The following is a 21,544-nucleotide window of genomic DNA, read 5'->3' on the forward strand; positions in this document are numbered from 1 at the left end:
ACTAAGTGTAAAACCTCTGCAATGTCATTCTGCTAACGTTCATTAACTAATTAACAGCCAACTGCAAAGTCTCTGCTCTGGCAATTTATATAACAAACAGAAGGAGAGCGAAGATGTAGTTGTGATAACTAAACAATCTTCTTAACTTTCTTAATTTTTACGACTTTTATTTTCATCAATCTTCCCATCGTACCGCTGTCTTTTATATTTACACTTGTCAGTGTGTTTTATAATTTCTTACACTGAGGCATCAGGTGAAAATCCATATGGACGAGTATGGTGTCTTGAAATTCAAAACTCTTAAGCTTGCTTGGCCTGTATTTCAGAATCAAGTTTTGGTTCCAGACAACATATTAATAACTACTGTTCTTCAGCATCTTTCGTTGCAAGAATCTGGCACTTGTATTAAAAGGTTTTAAAAGAAAATTCTTTACAGTATATGGGGGAAAAAAAACCCCTTGGAAAACAGCTAATATTCTGTGTTCCTGCAAAATATTTCTCCTTCATTTTACACAGCTTCTTTTAAAAAGTCCCAACTTACAGTATCTTTTATCTTCTTTACCATTAAATTCCCATAATTCAGCTGAGCCCCGTAATTCAGGATTGGAAGCTGTTTTGCTTGTACGGCCGACTTGTTTCCCTGTGGTGGCCAGGAGAGGAGCGCGGGTACAGAACTGCGGGCTGCCCCGGGCCGTGTTTCTCAAGCACGTGCTATAGGCCGGCGTCCGTCGGGATTGTCGTGCCAGGTGAATTGCTAGTCTGATGCAGCGTAGCTTCTCTGAAGTTCTCGTGGGTAGTTGGATTTACTACAGGCATTTGATATTTGGACTTTTTCAGTCTCTGCTTGAAATGGGACAATCCACGCTGAAGACAATGCTTATAACTGAGGAGATGCTCTTTTTTGAAATATAATGCTTTCTTATTTTTATTGCATTTAATGATCTCTTAGTGCATGGAATGGGCAGCTATCTTTACAGTACTATTGGTGACTTAGTTTGCCTTTCAAAGGACCTCACTGACGGGCAGCCTTGTATGGTCCAAAGTTTGGACTTTGGACCATAATAATACCAGTGTATTTTTTTAACATGAATGTGAAACATTTCTGTGTGATGTTGCCTCATGATGTAATGTGTTAAATATGTAAAACTAATGACTTCATAGATATACAAACACCAACTGGACCTTTTTGGTTTTAAGTGCACATCAGCTTTCCAGCCAGCGTTTCCTTGCAGGTAGAGCTGGTGGTCAATGCGGTTACTCTTGTCTGGTATAGTGGGAATGGACCTCCTAACACTGAATGACATGGTGCTCATGCCTAACTTCATTGCCATTTTGCCTTTTTTATCTCGAAGCGCATATTAGGAGGTGCAGTGACTGTGCCTCTCAGCTGGCCAATGTCAAGATTATTTCTTCATCTAGATGAAAGAACATGTGGCTGTCAAACTCTCCGCAGTACGTGGTTTATGTGTATGTAGGTTTGTGTTATCTTCCAATAGAATGGTGATTTAGGTGCGCAAATTTTCTTGGGGGACATTGAGCATCTCCCCCAAGTTAGTCACCATTTATCATGACACAGCTACAACTGTGTAGAGTTTCTCCTATGCTACTCCTTTTGGATCAGCGAGAGCAGCTATGGTCTTGCCCACCTTCGCTAGCTCTAAACTGAACAGACAGGATCAGATCCCCATTTAATCCCGGATGAACTTAAACCAAAATGTGAAGTTTTACCATAAAAATAGCAGATGGAGATGCAGGGGCTTTAACTAATTGTTTTCAAATGCTAATTTATGTCTTTAAACATGGTGGAACCTGAATGTGTGATTCTGGAAATCCTGTGGATGTCCAGGGGTACTTGGCGTTGTTGGAGCGCTATGGGTGGATGCTAAATGCAGTACTAGCTTTGATTATTAATAAGTTTGGCTACTGCATGAAGATATTTGTGCATATTTTATTCAAGAACCCTAATTGAAATGGCCCTACCACAGGAGGAAAGCAAGCAGATCACCTTGATTTGACCTTAACATTTGCCAGTTGCAAAGCAGCAGCAGGATATGAATCAAACCAATACTGACTGTAAACATGTCCCAGAGGAGCTGGCTACTTTCTGCGGTTTTAACTATATGATTGGAGGAGTTTGACTTTCATTATGGTAGATACGATTTTGTTTGTATACTGACATTCCTTTCTGCCATAAGAAAAAATAAATTGGGTATACCAATATGATAGGAATCCACTCTAAGGCTCCTAACAGTGCAATTACAACAGTGAAGAAAGTGGCCACCAATAATTCTGTTCTCAAGTGATATATTCAGTGTATTGTTTTCACTTTTCCAAGATGTTCATTACACGGAGAAATTTCCTAATTTATAGTTATAGAGATAAATTTCTTTATTGTAATTTAGGACCTATTTGTTCTTTTCTCAAATGTCTCTTTATCCTTGCTTTTTCCCTGAAGTATTCATAGAAAACAGTATCTCCTCAGTCTCTGTTTTGTAAGGTTTCTGCCTGTCGAAAAGGAGGGTTTGGTCCCTTTATCATCATGAACAGCCTTTGAGTTCAGTCAGACCAGCACAACCAGCTGCAAATGTGAGGGACAAGACCTGTGCCAGGCACTGGGTTAACTTGTATTTCATTATAATGGAAGCAACACTTCGGAATCTCTGCTGGAAGTGTGTTTTTGAGGTATTCTACAACGGCGTGTGCCATTACTATGGCCATCTCACAGAAAGAGCCAGTGAGTCCGTATTCTTCTCACCAGTCACTTCTTTGTGATGACGTTATTGTCTGTTTCACAGACTTCCATTGGTCACCATCTGAGGCTTGGCGAAAGCACAGCAGCAAGATGATCTCCTCGAGGCCTTCCATAATAACATGCCTGCTTAATGCCCCAAGCCCTTCTTGCCTACCAAAGACCCCACAAATTTGGAAGACATGTGAAGGCCAGTTGTTTTGACAATTTTAAACATGATCAGTCACAAGGGAATTCCTAGTGGAGAAACTTCTTTCCAGATGGAGCTTCTCATTAATGCTACTTTTTTGTCTTCCCTCCCATAAGCAGGCTGAATACATAACCATGGTCGTTTGAAAATAGAGACCATGTGTACCTCATTCTGTCTTAGGTACCTGGTAGGGTATTACCTGACCCTGTTTTCTCCACAGACAAATGTTTTTGTTACTCTTTGAATTTCTTTGTAGCTTTAGCAAGTCTTGTTCAGCTTGATCGTCTGTAACTTCCACATAATTCCATTATTATTTGACTTGGAAAACAACAGTTCTCAAAATTCATGGATGTGTAGATTTCTCCTCTCCCCTTAGGGTGCTCTACTTTTTCACTTGTATCTCTTTAAAAGTCAGTATGCTTCCCAGATATGTAATTCTTTGTTGGTTTGATGTACGTTGCATGCTTCTATGTGTCATCCCTTCCACTGCTTTGGATAGACAGAGGTTTGTTTGGTAGCACTAGCATCAGACAGCTCAGCTGGTTGATTTCACCACGTGGTTCTCCATTTCATACAATCTGTTCTTCTGAAATCGATGACTTCAGTTACGGGTCGGCCTGCTTAAATTATCCTTCCGTTTAAAATTTAAATCCGTCCATAACAATGTGGTCTGTGGCTATTTTGACAACTGATTTTTTTTCTGTTCTGTATTTTAGGCTCGAGTTTGTTGAGTAAATAATCTTTTTGTTAGTTTAATTGCTCTTTTGTCACCATATCCATGAAATGAATACCTGTGCCCCACCATTATGATGATTATTCATGCACCAGTCAATGTCTAGAAAAGCTACATCTTGTAGAACCAAGTATCCAAGGTTCCACCTCGAAGTTTGAGTGGCCACTACTAGCAGCTATCTCTTCTCTGCTCTTGGAGATTCACTAAAAAGCATTAATGGTTATGCTGTAAACTGTCTTTTTTCAAGTGAAGGAACACCAATTACAGAAACGAACAGTCTCCAGAGAGATGACTTCTTTCTGAAGTTGAAAGCTGGTGACATGACTGTTCCTATCTTTTGAATTTTGCTTTGGCCAGTGGGTCTTAGAATTCACCAATGGATTAAGCTTATAGCTAAGAAATTGGAAATATCACAGAACAGTCTGTTGTGAAGACACTGAATCAACAATTTATTAAGGAAGACTTTTTTGTTGTGGAAAGTCTGTAGCTTTGACCATACTATACTTGGTGTGGACACAAGTCTTTACATCTTTGGCAAATAGGTCATCAGTTCTTCCGAATTCAGTGTAAGACCTGAAGTTCATATTGCCAGTCCTGTAAACAGTGTTTCACTTTCATGAAGACTCATTTGGGGATAATGAGGTCTAAAGGCTTGACCCGCCCCTGTGAGATGTTAGTTGGTGACAGGTATGGAACAAGCAACCAACCTCATGTCAGAGCTTTGTCCCGTGCTGGTTGTACTACATTTTCCTTCATTTAAATGCTTTATATTTTTAATTCCTACTTAGGATAGGAGTAGTGATGATCACAGAATCTTAGACTTGTTTGGGTTGGAAGGGGCCTTAACAACCATCTGGTTCCACCCCCCTGCCCTGGGCAGGGACCCCCCCCACCAGCCCAGGTTGCTCCAAGCCCCGTCCAACCTGGCCTTGACCACCTCCAGGGATGGGGCAGCCACAGCTGCTCGGGGCAACCTGCCCCAGGGGATCACCACCCGCACAGGCAAGAACTTCTTCCCAATATCTCATCTCAATCTCCCCTCTTTCGGTGTAAAACCGTTCCCCCTCATCCCACGGCTCCCCTCCCTGATCCAGAGTCCCTCCCCAGCTCTCCTGGAGCCCATTTAGGCACTGGAAGGGGTTCTAAGGTGTAGCCGGAGTCTTCTCTTCTCCAGGCTGACCCCCCCCAACTCTCCCAGCCTGTCTTACCAGCAGAGGGGCTCCAGCCCTCCCAGCATCTCCGTGCCCTCCTCTGGCCCCGCTCCAACATGTGCATGTCTTTCCTACGTTTGGGGCTCCAGAGCTGGACGCAGGACTCCAGGTGGGGTCTCACCAGAGTGGAGAAGAGGGGCACAATCCCCTCCCTTGACCTGCTGGCCACACTTCTGATGCAGCCCAGGATATGGTTGGCTTTCTGGGCTGCAGTCACGCATTGCCAGCTCATGTTGAGCTTCTCATGAATCAGCACCCCCAGGTCCTTCTCCTCAGGGCTGCTCTCGATTCTTCACCAAAAAGGTTGTCAAGCACTGGAACAGGTTGGCCAGGGAAGTGGTGGAATCGCCATCACTGGTGGTATTTAACAGCTGGGCAGATGTGGTGCTGAGGGACATGGGTTAGTGGTGGTTTTGGCAGTGTGAGGTGGATGGTTGGACTCGATGATCTTAAAGGTCCCTTCCAACCTGGATGATTCTATGATTCTATAAATGCTACGTTTTAAGGTGACCATAAGTGACAAGTTAAGGGCCTTCTGGTTTATTCCACTTATCTGACAAAATGGTTGGGCATATTCTTCTGTTGGCTCAACAGGAGGATGTCGACAAGCAGCAACAGCCCCAGTATTAAAACCGGGACAAGGTGGTACGTGACAGTGAGTGTTTCCCTTGCCATATTTGGACATGCAGCTCTGAAGTCCGCATTAATAGCCTCACTGAAGTCTATTTTTAAAACATATAAAAAAAGAGTTTAACGATGTTCATCAGAAGGTGTATTGAGAATTGTTTGGAGTTAACCAGCAGCATTACTGTAGAGAAACAAGTCACAAACTGTTTGCCATTGTAAGGAAGAAACTTCTTTAAAAGTGTGATTTGAAGAAATAATTATATGTAGACATTTTAAATTTAGTTTTTATTGTGCTTTTGTTTGACAAAAGTAGCGTAGTGTTGTACAGTTCCCTTAGACAAGAGAAGCGTAAGGTGGATTTTTAAGAGTATTTTTGCCCCTCCTCTGCCGGGCATGTTAAGGTTTGCTCTGCATGCGCAGCTTTACCTGCCTGCTTGTATGAGACCTGAACTAACAGAGAATGTACTCGGGGAGCTTTAAAAGGAAAAGCAAAGAGAGGTTGAACCTTCTGTAGAACTACTTCTGTGCCTTTGCGAAAGCTCTATTTTAAAATTTTTGGATTTGAAGTGGTCTCTCACAAATAGAAAGGCAAAAAATGCAATTAGGTAGATACGTATCCTGTTAACATCTGTAATTTATCCTGCTGTCTGTCATATTGAAAAGAAACCTACAAAAAGATAGCTAGAAGAAATCTATGGAATCTTTGCAAAGACAGCTAGCGACTGCCTTAAAGCACCTTGCTGAAATATTTCATTTTTAGGTAGGATAAATGATATGTGTAACAAATATTTTCAGTTCCTGCGGTGCAGCGGTACGGGCAGGACTGGGCCCAGAGGGGTCTCGGGGCTGTGTGTGCCCCGGGGGGTGTCCCTGCGGCGCGGCTGCTTCCTCCGCCGTACCTGACAGGGCCGGAGTTCGGCTCGGCGCCGGCTTGCTGAGATTGGGAATGTGTTTGTGGAGCTGAAGCAAGAGATTCTAAAAACGGAGAGATATGCCTCCAACAACAATCACTATTTAAGCGTTCTATGAAATCGCGATCTTGCAAGTTGTGGAAGTGCATTCTTTTCTGCTGTTGTCATCCCCGAGTGTGTTTCCTGAGTTATTATTGACGTTTTCCTGGACTTGCACCGTGCAAGCAAGAGCAGGCTTTCTCTGTTCTGAAAGTGGAAATCCCCTAAACCAGCAATGAATTGCTGTGGTTTAATATTTAAAATTGCGTAATTTTTCAACTACTTCATGCTATTGAGAGGTTTTGCTTTTGATAGCTGTGTTTTAAACCCCTCGTTTTGAGCTTTATGTTGAAGCACAGTGAAAGTAACTGGTTACGCTCGTTACTTTTCTGGTGGTAGAGTTGCTTATTTAAATAGATCAGTATTAATTGTGAGGTATGTCTAAATCATAACTGAGCATTTAATTTCTTTCTATTATATGTAGTTATGAAGAGGTCTAAAAAATAAAGTTTGAATTTGGAAGGGGGGAAGAGCACCCCATTATTCCATATGGAAGAGAGAGTAATGCTTAAATAATTAATGTCATTGATATTGTCTGATGCCTGCCAAGAAGATAGCAGTAGCTTTTAAATATTATCCTTGATTATTGTTTTGTCTTTCCTGCAGTGACTTCAGTATTTCTCCTGTTAGCACTTTGTTTTGTATCCAAACACAGGCGACTCCTACAGAAAATTTGCATCGCTTTGGTAGCTCTTTTCTGACTTTTCAGTTGGGTGCACAAAACTGGGTACACTTCTTTGGCCAAGCAGGCTGGGAAGATCGTGCGGTTATTTCGGTGCAGTGGGAAATGGAAAACAAGCAGGAGTGATAAAGCAGGTATCTTTTCCCTCTGTCACAGGAAGGTGTGCTTTGGTGGCCTTCATCTCGTTTTCCCCAGCGGCGCTGCCTTGCTGGCGGTCTCCTGTACGGCGTTGGTTCCCGCTGGGCTCGGGGCCGTGGTGGTCCCCGTGGCCCGGGCGGGCGCGGGCAGGGCGTTGTGTGGGGAGGTGACCCCAAACCAGCGGTGTCGCTGGGGCGGACAGACAGGCTTCAGCCCTCAGTTGGAGTTGGGGTCAGCTGCTTTTGAGCTTGGCGTTTGTCTTCGGGTAGGCTCCCCGACCTCTGAACGCCGGCGGTGCCCCTGGGTGCGGGCGCGCTGCCCTCCCCAGCCGCGGCCTGGCAGCGTGGCGGGGGCTGGCTTTCCTGTCGCAGCGGGGAAGGTGGGCGGGCAGTGCCCCTGGCAGCACCCCGGGTCAGGCCTTCTTCCCACACTCCTGGACTGTCAGCTGCTGCCTTCCTTGCCGCTGGTTCCCTCCTTCCCCGCCGTGTTTTCTCCGGGCTGTCCGGGCGGTCTGTCAGGAGGCCACGCGGCCGTGTCAAAGCTTTGGGTGCCAGATGATTTCCTCTAATGCTCTTGTCATAGACCAACATTAGGTAGATTTGATACAATCCGTTCTTGACAAATCCACTCTATTTCTTAACGCTTGAGGTTCTAGTGCCTACGGGATAGCCTGCTGCTTGTTTTGGTGTGCTTGGCTTTCCCTGCTCAGAAATTAGAATTAGACTAGAATATGGGGCAGGGAATTAAAAGGTAGAAATAAGAATGATGATGTGACCAGTGTTTGAGATTCCTTTGAAACTTTGCATTTGAGCTTTTAAAATACATGAGTCATATTTTCAGTCTTTCAGGCGCTGAGGCAGGAGAGCTATCTAAATTGCGTCTCCAACTGGTAAACTTTGATGCAAAATATTGCCGTCTCATGACAAAATTGTATACCTATAGGAGACTTTACAGGAAGAAATGTTTTTCACCGAGAGAAGAAAATCACCTCTTAGCATCATTGTAGAGTGCTGCATAAAGATGCAGTACTTCCACACGACAGGGAGCCTGAACACTGGGCTGAGAGTTTCTTCTTGTAACTGAGCATCAGGAAAAAAACTGAACCGTTTGCCATCATTCAGTATTTCTTTCCCTTCTTGACCATTTCCACACTTATCTTCATTCCTTCAGTATATAGTTTTCTGGCCCTCTGAATGTTCTTGTTCCTGTGCGCTGAATTGTCTACATTTTGTACTGTGGGTGTCTATTTCAGAGTGTGGTTAAAATTATTGACACTATTTAATGTACCATCGACCTGACTTTTTCCCTTATGGCACTTCTGCAAAAAGTCATCCTGCCTAGCCAAACATTTTAAGCAAAGTGTCTAACTTTATAGTTACGCTTCTGTCATCCACCCCCTACTATGGGAAGGCATGTGGTTCACTTTGATAGGAATAGTTCATATAATTGTGTATTTGTCAATGTTTAGCTCATTTACCATGCTTTATGGTTTTTCTCAAGTTACTCAGTTGTCTTTGATCTCCTCTAATCGTAATGTCACTTGTAAATTTTGGTGCTTCACAGCTCTTCATCTCTTTATAAAGTATTAGTAGAAATACTAAATCTTTCTAGAGTACGGTTATGTGTAATCCTACTACAAATACTTAAAATTTTTAAGGGTAAGCAAAGTCAAACATACCTCAGAAAACTAAGACTGATGATACCTCTTTTGGGGGAGTTGGGAGAACTGATTGAAGTGCCGGCAGTTTTGGCCTTAAAAGCCAGAGGCTTGTTGTCTAATTCATTTAAGGGCACAGTTGGATTTTTCTCCCTGCTAAACCCAATTTAAGCTGCTGCTTGTTGGTCACTCATTCCAGAGGTGAAGACTGCAGTGTCAGTAAAAGTACGTGAGTCTGGGTTACAAGTGAAATCTCACTGCTGATCTGGTCTGGTTGCTTTTTAATGGCAGGATGCGACAGGGGTTGGTAGTGTCTGGTTCCAGGCTGTCTCAGGGATACACCTGACACCACATCCCTCAAAAACTCGCATTGGCGAAACAGGGGGAGCAGTGGAAGTCTGTAAATCTTCAGCTGTCTTTTAAAATTGTAGTTGTAGCTGGTAATTTTTATCATTGGGAAGATGGTTTATATAATATTTTTTCCAATATACAATGTGACAGAACTCAGAAGCATACTTTTACAAATGCATATAAAATAAATTTGGCTTTATAATGCTTCCAGTTGAACTATATCTGCCTACAGTTAACGTGCATTATATTTAGTGATAATGTATAGAGTAGTACTTCAGTAATACTTCTACAGGGATAGGAGAAAATACAAGTGGAAATTGAATAATACCTGCAGCCCTTGTTCTGCTTGGTAGGACTTGCTTTACTTACACTTATTCTCCGTTTAACTGCTGTTCGCTTGTTTTTCAGCGTTTTCAGGTGGGCGACTGAGCAGTGTCAGTTTGGAGCTGCGGCGCTGTGCAGGCGGTGGGTAGCAGCACTGCCCGGCGGACGCGCACTGCTGTTCCCCGGCTGTTACGCTTCTGCAGTTCTGTTGTTCTGGGACATTCATTCTGAATGACTTCATACCCTAAATTAATTGAGGATATTCCAACACCAAGCTAAGAATTATCCTTCTATGAACGGTTGAATGAATAACCGATGCATGTCTTTGTCACCTGACAGTCGGTCTGCAGCATCTAAGACCCTTCGGTGGCAGTACACATCCCTGCTCCCTCTCTCTGCGCTGGGATAAGAGTGAACTTTATCCCTCGAGAGAAAGGTGCTGTTTGTTTGCTGGTCTGCAGAACTGGTTCGCAGCCCTGTGCTCCAGGAGGGTGGTTCTGAACGGGAGCGGATCCAGACGTGTCGGCAGAACAGAGCGATAGACTGGGCATGATCCAAAGAAAAGGTTCAGATTTGGGGTCCGTCATTTGTGTTTGCTTTAAGGCACGGAGCCTTGTTGACTTAAACTACTGAAAACTCTATTTATTGCCAATTAGCTTGTGGTACTTCATATATTCGTGAAGTGTGAACATTCTTCAGGGACCCTTCAGATGACAAAGATTCTTCTTTTTTTAAGGTGAGCTCTAAATAGTGCCTCAGGCCTTGGAGGATAAGATCATAAATATCCCTTTATTCAAAATGGTTGTCTTCTATACCTGTCTGATCTCTTCTGTTGGATAGTTAGTTTGAAAGCTATAAAAATACTAATCTTATGAGCGTGTTACGACTGGATGTTTGCGGATGTAGATTCTTGCCTGCTCACTAGAGTGGAGTTAAAGTATGTAGCCCCCGGCCAAAAAAAAAAAAAAAAAAGCTGCTGTGTTTTACCAGAAGCTGTAACAAAAATACATTTATCCAAAAGCTAGGGTGAGAATTTTGAACATTTTAAAAAGGACACAGCACCAGATGCCTTTTGAACCTGCGTGTGTTGGGGGAGAGGGGGGAGAGGAAAAACTTTATCCTGAAGAGAAAAAGGGATGAGGAGGACAGTAAATTTAGCAGTAAGATAGTTGCCCACAGGCAGCGGATCAGTTGTGTGTAGGTGTCTCTCGTTACCGAGGGACTCGGTCTGCACAGTGGTGCAGGTGTATTCTTTATCCTGTCGGTGTCTTCCATGTTTTCATCAGATAATATATTTACTTCCCTGGCTTCATCCGCATGTCCCTGTGAACAAAACTTCTGCACTACCGATGTCCATAAAGAAAAGTTGTATCTTAACAGAATGTTTAGCCTATAGCGTGATAGTTGAGGTATGCCGACTTACTGCATCTGGAAATTTTAAAACGTGTTTTTCATGTAAACATTTGAGCCATCTTTCACATAATCCATTCTTAATTGGTTGCAACGTCGTTGCAAGTGAGTAAGTTGTCATCTGCTGTCTTTTCGCCCAAGCCTGGGAGTGTAGGCTGGCAGACATCCTGCGGGGTGGGTCTGAGTTCAGCCCTTGGTCGCACCAAGCGGGGGAGGGCGAGTCACTGCCTGGCTTGAGGGAGAGCAGCGCTCTGGCCTCGGAGCGGGATGGGGCTAACAGCAGCCGCTCATACCTGGAAGTGTACTGACATGTTTGTGAAGTAACTCAGAGTTACTCGGAGTTAATCAGATAAGTTTTAATCACGTCTTCATCTAAAAACTGTAGAAATGTAGTAAGTCTCGTTTAGCTTTTGACTTTCACATATACTGTAAAGGATGAGAAACCAACAGTCTTTGAGCAAGAGCTGAGATGTGCCTGGTTGCTTAAGTGTAGATTTATAAGAATAACCTGGTTGTAAAATAAATAACATGTCAGTGTCCCAGCAAGTTGATTTGAGCTTATTGGACCTTTTTTTCTTCTCTACTAATGAGTATTACTCTGATGTCCTTGGTGATTTACTCCTGTTGAGTTAATCTTGTAGCTGGATAAATAAGAGGATTTTTCATGATGAGATGCTGCTCGTTGTTTTGCTCATGTTTCCCTCATGAAATAGATACAGTCTATCCTATCCCCGTTGACAGTGTTCATAAGAATTATATTATCTTTTCAGTGCAAATTGCTCTGGTGACTTTTGGTACTGGCTTCAGGTCAGCAATGGGAGGCTCAGAAAGAGGGAACACAGGTAAGGAGAAATTTGGGAGAATGGCCTGCGTAAGGAAGGCAAGAGGAATATGCAGGGAAGTGAGTAGGAAGGTGGGGAAAAGCACTGCGTCTGCTGTCGTGAGGGAACCTGGAAAGGTCTGGGTTCTCTTTGGGCCCACACTACAAGGAGAGGGATTACGCAGTCCTGGCAGAACTGTCTGGGTATCTCAAAGAAAATAACCGGAGGAGCAGTGGAAGGTGGGGAGTAGAGACTAACGAGAATGAAGATTAAAGCATGGTTTCCTACACTCAGTGATTTCTCATATTTCTTCTCTCCTCAGCTGTGTATTCTTGTTCCTTCCTTGCCTCAGTGACTGTACGGCTGCGAGATCAGCTAGTTCAGAAAAATACACCACCCCCACCCCAAAAAAAAGCGTAGCTTTGTGTCAGATGAACTCACTGAACCTATTTGCTTTGCAGCTGTTTGACCATTCGATCAGACACAAAAGAAAGCATTACCCGTTTTGGCAACCCCCAGCCTCGCTGCGTGCTAAGAGGACCAGTGTGAAGGCCAGGACTGGCAAGCTGCTAAAGGAAACTGGGGAATCTGCCCCACCATCCGTGCTGGGGTGCCAAGAAGTCCGCTGCGTTTGTACAAAAGGAGAACATCTGGGAGGATTTAGGAGTGGGTGTTTTTGTGTACTAGATGTAAACAAGCTAATTGTGCCTAGTGGAGGCAATAGGTATCCTCCAGGAGACAGAGTGGCTGTTTAAATGTGGTTTACTCCAGCAAATCCCTGCAGTTGCCTAAAGGGATGGTCTCTGCGTACACGTGCTGGATTGAAAGCTCACGCTTTTCGATGGCTTGGTTCTGCTCTGATCTGACTTACTGCCTGGTTTCATGAAGCCATTTCAGTGAGCCTCCACGGTAGAGAGGACAGAAAAGCCACTATTTTCAGAATTATTGTAGGCTATTTCAGATGAGAGGCTTCAAATTGAACAGCATTACTTTTTTTCCCCTCACACAGTTGGATCTAGTTTGTAGGTGGAGGCCAGCCTAGAGCTAGATTGGCACTGCTTCTATTCTTTTTGCCTTTTAAATAGAGAACTTCAAAATTCAGAATAGGTCTTAAGAATTTTCTCAGGTGTATGCTACAAGAGGAAGTATTTAACAATTGTTTTAAAAAATACATTGAAATTATTTAAAATACATTATTTTGATCAGAGACTGGAAACTACAGAAAACAGTAGAACGTTCTTACTGTTCTCCTCAAGTCTGCTGTTAATCTCCCCCAAAAGTTTCAAAAGACCTCACATTAGACTTCTGAGCTATACTTGAACCATTTATACCATTCACAAATCTGTAGTTCTGCAACATCCATCAATAGATCATCTCAAAACATTTAAGCCTTTCAGTTCTTGTCTATTCTTTGCTATAGCTGAGAACTTCTGTAAAATTCTGTAAACTTCTCTCTCGTGTTCAGGAATTTTAAGAAGATATGTGAATAAGAGATGCTGAAATGCATTGCACAAAGCAGCAAAACAGTAAGGTGTGTTTTCTGAGTTTTTGTTCCAGCTACATAAATCTGCCCTTAATGTGCAGGAGCGATTTGGGGATTAAAAGAGCTGGACTACAAGGAGGCTTTAAGATGCATTTATAAAGATAATTAATATGCATTTATAAATAGTATCTGTGTATATTGTCTGATTCATCCACCTGTAAGGTTTGCAGAAAGCAGCCCACATCCATCCTGACTTAGGAGCTGTGGTACTGCAGCGAAGGGTTGTAGGGGATGAGGAAAGATGTAGGAACAAAGTCTCACATTCTGGGTGAGCTCTCACTGCTGGGCCATGACACAAGAGGCAGGCAATGTAACTATGGACCTAATTTTTTGAGGGATGAAGTCTGGTTGCTTGTTTTCCAATAATGAACCAGTTATCCGTACCCAAAGGAGTGAGTAACACAACTCAGGAAGTGTCTTCAGCCAGTAAATCCAAGTCTTGCGTAAGGAGGAAAGCACTTTTCTTATTAACTCCTCCCGAGTTTTACTCGTACCTGATTTTAAGGCTCTCGCGAGTCCTGCATTTGGTATTTCCTATTCCTGTAAGCTGAAGAAGAGAATCTAAATTGAGGTTGTGAGTTCGTGTCCTCAGACAGCGTGCCTAGACAGAGGCACAGCAGTGGGGCCAGGCTTCAGAGGGCATCTCCCCGCTCCGTCCTCCCCGCACCGCGTCGCCCAGCTCGGCCCTGGCGGCTGCCTGGCCATGCAGGAGGTCGGAGTGAGGGAGCGTACTCCTTTGTGATAGCTGAAGTGCGTACGTAAGTGTTTGTAGGATCAAAGCCAACAGTTGTCTAATCTTGAAATCGAGATTAGAAAATTGGTAACTTTGCCAAGAAATGTGTTAATTGAAAGAACAGCAGTTAAAACAACCGCCTGTGTGGAAGGGTATAGCGCTCTAATTATACCTCTTAACACTGAGATTGATGTACATTTAACACTGACATCTTCATTAATAATTAATTTGATTGGTTTTCATCTGAATGTTATTATTAGAGACTCAATATTGCATGTATTTTCTGTTCCAGCTAGTTCAGATACACATTTTCTTGACTGGTTACAGCAATTTGCTACAGATAGGGTGAAGAGTTGTTTCACAGTGTTGGGGTGAGAAGACAGTGACAGATAAAATTATGGAAAAGACAAACTGAGATAATCTCACATCTGTGCTTATTATTTCATATTTTTGTAGAGGTTTCTAGTTGGTCCTGTTTTAAGCATTCATTCAGACAATGTACTTTGGAAGCGACCACTTACAAGGAACTGGCACTACATTTTTATAGTACTTCTGTGGCACATAGTAGATAGAAGCTTCAAAAAGTTGGGTTTTTTAAGTAAAAAAAAAAAGCTTTCTTTCCCATATGTCTTAAAGAAAATTAAGTAGTCTGTTTTGATGAAATAAATATCGCGCTGATTTCAGTGTTTTAAGGTATCTCATAACTTAAATTTTGTAAACTGTGGTTAAACCGTTGGAAAGAACTGGAAACTGTAGAGTAGGACCATGATGTCAAGTTGTACTGGTTTTGGCTGGCACAGAGTTAGCTCCTTCCCGGCAGCTCCTGCGGTGCAGTGTTTTGGGCAGTGACCGAGGGGTGCTGATGCACGGGGCTGTGCAAGTCCCGGCGTAAGGTGGGAACAGGCGCCGTGCCCGGGCTGTTCCCGGGTGCCTGGGCAGTCTCCCTGTGAGACTTCGGAGGCTGCGGGCAGGAGAGGCCCTTCTCCCGAAGACATCCAAGCCCCAGCCGGACCCGTGCTCCCCAGTGCTCTGGGAACTGGCCTCTCTTTTTCCGTTCACAGTGGTAGGAGCTGATGGGTGACCGGGCTCTTGCTCCACACTACCCCCATCACTACTCCACTGCCTTTCTTCACCCATCTCCGTTTAGTTTCTCTGAAGCTGTTGTTTGATTCCCTCAGTGCCTGATGTGAAACCGCACGTTGGCCGTGTTACCAGCTCTTTTAGCAGACGAGAGCAGTGTGGTTCATGAAGACCACCTGCTAACGCTCTTGAAGCACCTCGTAAGCCTGAGCAGAAGTTGTCCCTCTCACAGTGCATGCGCTACTGTAGACAAAGCAGAACAAAAGTACTTTTTCTTCCATCATCTCTCTTCTGGTTTCCACTCCTCTTTTCTGCCCGAGGCTGTCTGTAGTAGCACAGGAGTCCTGTGACAGCCCAGTGCTTCGCCTGTGCTCAGCCTCTGCGCACCGACACGGAGAAATCCTGAGAGGCTGAGCGATCCCGTAGGGTCGTTCCCAAAGAGATCCCTTGAGGGTCAACTCGGCTATTCTTCAACCAAACCGGAAACACGCAGCTTCATAGCACAGCCGCTGATCTACAGACCGTCCTGTGTCTGTTTAGGGCCGCGTGTGCCCAGCTTTGTGCCGATTCCACATTTGGAAGGCGTGTGGTGGAGAAGGGATGGCCGTGGTCAGAACGGGTCAGGACTGAGAAGTCCAACGGGTGCGTTCCTGCCCATGGTCTGCAGCGTGAGCTGCTCCTTGCGAAATGAAGGGAGGGAAGCTGCTGTTCATATTTGTCTCCTCTAGGAATACTGAGTTTGTTCTGAAAATCTAAAATGAAATATTGACTACTTTTAACGTTAGACCTTAGGAGCTTTATTTTCTTTGAAGGAATTTAAAGCGTGATATATGTACAGAAACTCCATCAATGCCAGCTACTTGCTATTTGCAAAGTAGTAAACACAGTTCATAACTATCTAACATTAGTTAATGGTGACTTCTGTGGTTAAACAATTGAATTGCCTTTTTCCCATGTACCGGAGCTGTTAGCGTGCTGCCTCTGCAGTAAGGAGGCTTGGGATTCCCGAATGCTGATCCCCTCTGTCCTTTCCTCGCTATCCATAGCCCAGGGCAATTGGTTTAACTTCAGTGTTTTAATTTCCTCTTTTGCAAAAAGAACACTAGAAGCATTATTCCTGTTAACTTTTTATTACCATTATTAGTCTCTTCCATGGTTTGTTCCTAACAGCCAAGCACTGTGCTGTAACATGTCACTCTTCTATGCTAAAAACTGCACGTGGTAAACTTGTACTGATCTTGGGTGTTCTTAATGTTTAACACTACTCTTTTTGACGCATCTGGGATTTTGCTACTTTCAGTAACTACCACAGAATAGTATTTTAAAAATAATCTTCAAATGTCATGCTGCCTGGTTGCTCCTGCCCAGTCCTCATGTTCGGTATGTAATTCTGATTTCGGTTTGCGACGGTGAAGCACAGTAATAACAATATATGTTGATATTAATAATACAAAGTTGTCTGCTAATTTCGTTAAGTTTGGAGAGGTTTTAGTGAAAAGATAAGAGAATTTATAATCCTGAAAACTTGAATTTTCTTAAACATCACTGGCTCAAAATGTAAACTATTTTAAAATGTTGTTATTGCAGGCAAAATGCCAGCCCCTGAGCAGACCCCCCTGGTGGAAGAGGGGCTGCCGCAGACAACACAGGAGACTTCTACCGGCCCAGGCATGGAACCAGAGACTACTGCCACTACCATTTTAGCTTCTGTTAAGGAACAGGTATATCCCTTGTTTTCAGCAATTCAGAAGTTCAGTATGTGTTGTGGAGTTAACCGTTGTCTTTTATTACGTTGCTGCAGAAAACCATCACTGTTTCTAAAACGTGTTGCCTGCCATTGGTATAGTATATTTTGTAGGTCAAAATGTTAGCATCTGAATATAAAGGGTTCATTTAATTGCCTTGAACAGAAGCATCATTATGGTATTCTGTATCCCTTGGAATGTATGCACTGTTGTAAATCAGACTTGAAATGCGGTTTATTGTTTAAAAAAGAAAAGCTAGTGTAGAACTGATGCAACATTGAGAACCGGTCCTTTTTGTACATTCTGCAAAGTTGTGTACAGTGTTACAGAAATTTGCACATTAATTATTAATGGTATTTTGTTAAAGAATGGCTTTCTAAACTTCGAGTTTGGTTTCAGTTATCAGTAACATAATTAAAGTCTGCCACATATTTATGGACATGTATCTTAGTGATAGTCTCTATTGCAGTTTTATTAAAAAAACATTCTAGCTGATGTTTTTGGTTTGGTTTTGTTTTGTTTTTTTTTTAAAAACACACAAAGAGAGAAATAGTAATTTGGCTCGCATTGTCAGAGCTATAAATAATTATCATATTTCTTGGTTTAGTACATAAATTGTAATGTCTGAATTTTAGAATAAATCTACTTTTCTGTCTCTGTTTCAGAACTTTTTAAGATAAATCAGTACTTGATTCAAGATATTAACTCTGAATGCAAAGACTTGATGTATTAGTTCTCATATGTTGTCCCATATTAAAAAAAAAAGTGAGAATTAGATTATATGGTCTTGATATTAATGGATTTCGTACCCACAGAACCTTCAGTCTGAAATGAAAATTTTCTGCATGGTGATGAAATTTCAATCTTTATTTTCATGTGTAAATTAATAGTTTCAAAAGTATTTTAAAATGACAGTAGCAACCCTAATAATTTCTTAGTAATATTAAAACTAGTATTAAATCTTCCAGAGTGGAGGATATTAATGCTGGAGGCTCTTGCGATAGGCGTAATCGCAGTCGTTGGAGTTAGTGATCCTGAGTCTCTCATGGTCTGAGACAGTAGCTTGCTTTGTGCCATCTTAGCTTATCACAAATGTCAATTAGAACTCATTTGATTAATATACATTTGTCGTGATTTTAAGTTGGTCCCTTTTACTTTGCAGTTGACAAAGAACATGCTTATAACGGTAACTTAGCTGATGAGCAGCATTGCGATAAGTGCCGGTACTGTAATTGCTCGTGATCACCAGCCAGTGATCTTTCTGCTGTGATTACTGTCCGGAATGGCTTCGTGCAGTTTTGATGCAATAGTGGTTGCTTAAACTGAACATAAAATTATGACAGCATTGTCTATATTGGGTTGGTACAGGATAAAGTATACAGTAAAAAGGCATTTGTTAACTTCCTCTTTCCTACCCAATAAATGTTTTTCTTTTTCTTGTCCTTGGAGAAAAAATGATAATGGAATATTTTTTTCATTTTAAAAAGGAGGTTAAAACCTCTTCCCCTTGCCATTCTTAAAAAGACTGTTAAATATGTGGACTATTAATTAACTCAGCTCTGATGAAAGGAAAAAATAAAATTGTGTTTAATAGTTAGCAAAACACAAACCTCAGAACTGTAGCCTAACTTTAATGTGCATAGACATGTTAGAATGAATACAAGGGCGAGGAAGACGTAAATTGTACTTCACTCTTGAAAATGATAATGTGGAAGAATTAAGAGCTGAACTGTTGCTTTCTGGTATTTTTTCTGTTGATAATAATTATGGACACTGACACACTCAACACCCTTCCTGTATGGCAGAAAGCCCAGAACAGAATATTTTCCAGTGCAGTTATTTACTTTATTAACCTTGAACAGAAACTACTATGCCGTTCACTATGGCCTAACTTCCTCTGATACAGGAATCTCTCTTTATTTGCAGTAAGTCTGTATTTGTAAAATAGCGTTGCCACACCTTACCTTCATTACTTCAGAAACACTTACTACTGTGGAAACAATTCAGGAGGGCCTTTACTATTACTTGCCAAAGTGTGCGAGGTTTTAACTTAATAAAAACTTCTTAAATTACTACAGTAGTTCTGAAATAAGGAGAGAATTTTATTGAATGACTTTGTTAAGCTTTCTACCATAGTGGCAGCATAGATGCAGTTATGTAAAAAGTTGCACTAATTAGTCTATCAACCCTACAAGCCACTTCAAATTCTCAATTTGTTTCTTTTTCCTGTGACCCCAAGTCGGTTTAAAGCAACACTTGTACCAAACTACAGCGTGTCCCCTGAACTCCGAACAGTGTCTCATTGAGACAGAGGTGTCAGACAGCTGTGTACCTCCCCCGTGAGTAGATTTTAGGAAAGAAACATTTCAATTCACTTCTGGTGTTATAAAATAACGTGCAGAACAAGTGTAATCTTTGAAGAAATTTAGATGACTACAGCTTTGTAGTACTACACTGTTTCAGTGTGAAAACCCATCCCCACCACCACAACCAGCACTGGCTTCCGCTGGGTGAGGGGGGACCGTTCTGCCGCCAGGTGAGGTTAGTCTCTGCGGATGCACAGTGGATATACTTTTGGATGAAAATCGAGGGAAGCGCTGACTCTTACTGGTATAAGTCACATCTCTACTAGAGGAATTCCTTTTTGCGTGCGGGGAAATCCTACAGCTAACTGAAATGAAGTTGGGATATTTTGGCCTTTCCTTTTTTTTCTTGTAGTGGATTTGATGATGGCTTGTTGGAATTTTTTTTTTGGTTGTTTTTTTTGTTTAGGGAGGGGGTGGTTTTCTGTGGGTGTTTTTTTCCGGTTTTTATTTTCAAAACATGTATTTTACTTCTGAAGTGTTACAAAGTTTCCATGCTATAATGGATAAAAGTGTCTTGGGAAATGCTGAAACAAGTTTTAAGTAAAACTAAAGCATTAAAATGGATGCGTCTGTATTTCTGAACCCTGGGGTTTATTTGGGTAAAAGTTTAGTTGAGTTCTGTAGGGAGGCTCTTGCCCATATTAAAAGTCAATTATTTTCATACGAAAATAAAACTTTGTTAAAAATTGTCAGGGCAACATCATAGCAGTAGCTCTGGGGGGTCAGGAATGTAGGGGCAGCCAGCGGCAACTACTCCAGACAGATCTGTGGAATCGCTGCTGCTTTCCGTGTGCAAGCCGTACGCTGCTGTACCTGGAATGAATTGCTGCTGACGTGGCGAGATTAAACGGGATCATTTGGAATTGTGAATTTCCTGCTTAGCGTGGTAGTTTTCCTGTTCAGTGGTTGGGCTGAGAGAAAGGGTCTCGCAGGAAAAGCCACCCATCCATCCAGTTTCAAAAGTAACAGGAATATGCTGGGGTTAATTTCTTTGCTAAGAGAAAGGCACTTGCAGCAGTGGCAGGTGTTGGGGTTTTCTTAAGTTTATTTGTTCTTTGGTCTATAGTTGGTTTTGACACCTAAAGATGGACAACTTTTCACCTTTTCTTTTGTAAACAGGTGACAATAGAGTAAGGATGATTGGATATGCTTTCGGATGAATAATCATAAATCTCTTGGGTTTTCCTAGAAACATTCATTTTTGTTCAATACTTCAGCAAAATTTTTTCCTTTTGCATTGCTGTGTTGAACCATATCATATACTTAGAAAGTATGCACTTTACTTTTTGTCCTCCTTTATACTTTAAGTACAAAATTCTTTACGTACTTCTTGAGGTGTTTTGGGGGAGAACCCTATGTTTTTCAGATGGAAATGGAGGAAAGAATGCGTTCTCTGTACAGCACGTAATTTATTATTGCATGTTTAAAAACATCTTTACTAGAATGACAGTATTTTGATATCAGGTTTGAGAGATATCTTTACCAATTCAGATATGTTGTGCTTTATATCAAGTACTTGGTAATCGGACTCTGTAGGTGTGTCGCTTCAACAAGATACCTGAAAAAAAGGCTTGCCAAATGCACTTTCAGTAACTTGGCAAAAACATCGAACAGTCTCACTTTGAAATTACGATTTGCATGCATCTAGTGATTAATTCAGTGGATAAATGTGTATCCGTTCTGAAGTTAAGGTGTTTCTTTTTATTAAATGGACTTCCAGGCTTTGCATGAGTGAAACAAATCTTTGTCAATGTTTTCTGAGTGACTGGAAGAACTGTTTTTTTTCCAACTCTCTTAATATTGTGCTCAATTGTATAGGTCATTCTTCCCTATTTAACCCCAGAACTTTGAAGTTTACTGTTTCTGCTGTTTACAAGCATTTCCAGTTTTGGTGACTCAAGTCTGAGGCGTCTGCTTCCCCAGGCTTATTCTAGGACAAAATACATACTGCTCCTGCCTTCGCATGAAGCGAATAACTCATTTCCTTAATCGCAATTCCGTGTACTCTTTTATTCATATGAGGGTCTAGAAATTGATTTTTCTTTCTAGCATGTACTGTTAGGCTTTTGAGGAGAGGTTCCCCTTGGAAAAGAGCCTGCCCAGAACTGTGGGTACCCCTGCAATATACGGGAGTGTGTATACCTTCTGTAACCCTTCTGTTTGGATTCGCAGCC

The 21,544-nt window shown here is 42.1% G+C and overlaps 1 protein-coding gene across 3 annotated transcripts in view; it reads left to right on the forward strand.

Annotated features, from left to right (window-relative positions):
• The first annotated feature begins 16,848 nt into the window (after positions 1 to 16,848).
• PKP4 (plakophilin 4) overlaps positions 16,849 to 21,544 on the forward strand; it is a 67,612-nt gene continuing 62,916 nt past the window's right edge. For 2 of the 3 annotated variants that reach the window (XM_009885463.1, XM_009885462.1), the window contains exon 1: positions 16,852 to 16,980. In XM_009885463.1, coding sequence (XP_009883765.1) covers positions 16,852 to 16,980 — 129 coding nt within the window. Of the gene's footprint in view, positions 16,981 to 21,544 lie in introns of all 3 variants that reach the window. The other variant, XM_009885464.1, reaches the window with a different exon arrangement.

This window comes from Charadrius vociferus, unplaced genomic scaffold (genome assembly GCF_000708025.1).
Source record: "Charadrius vociferus isolate BGI_N301 unplaced genomic scaffold, ASM70802v2 scaffold404, whole genome shotgun sequence".
Taxonomy (NCBI): Eukaryota; Metazoa; Chordata; class Aves; order Charadriiformes; family Charadriidae; genus Charadrius; species Charadrius vociferus.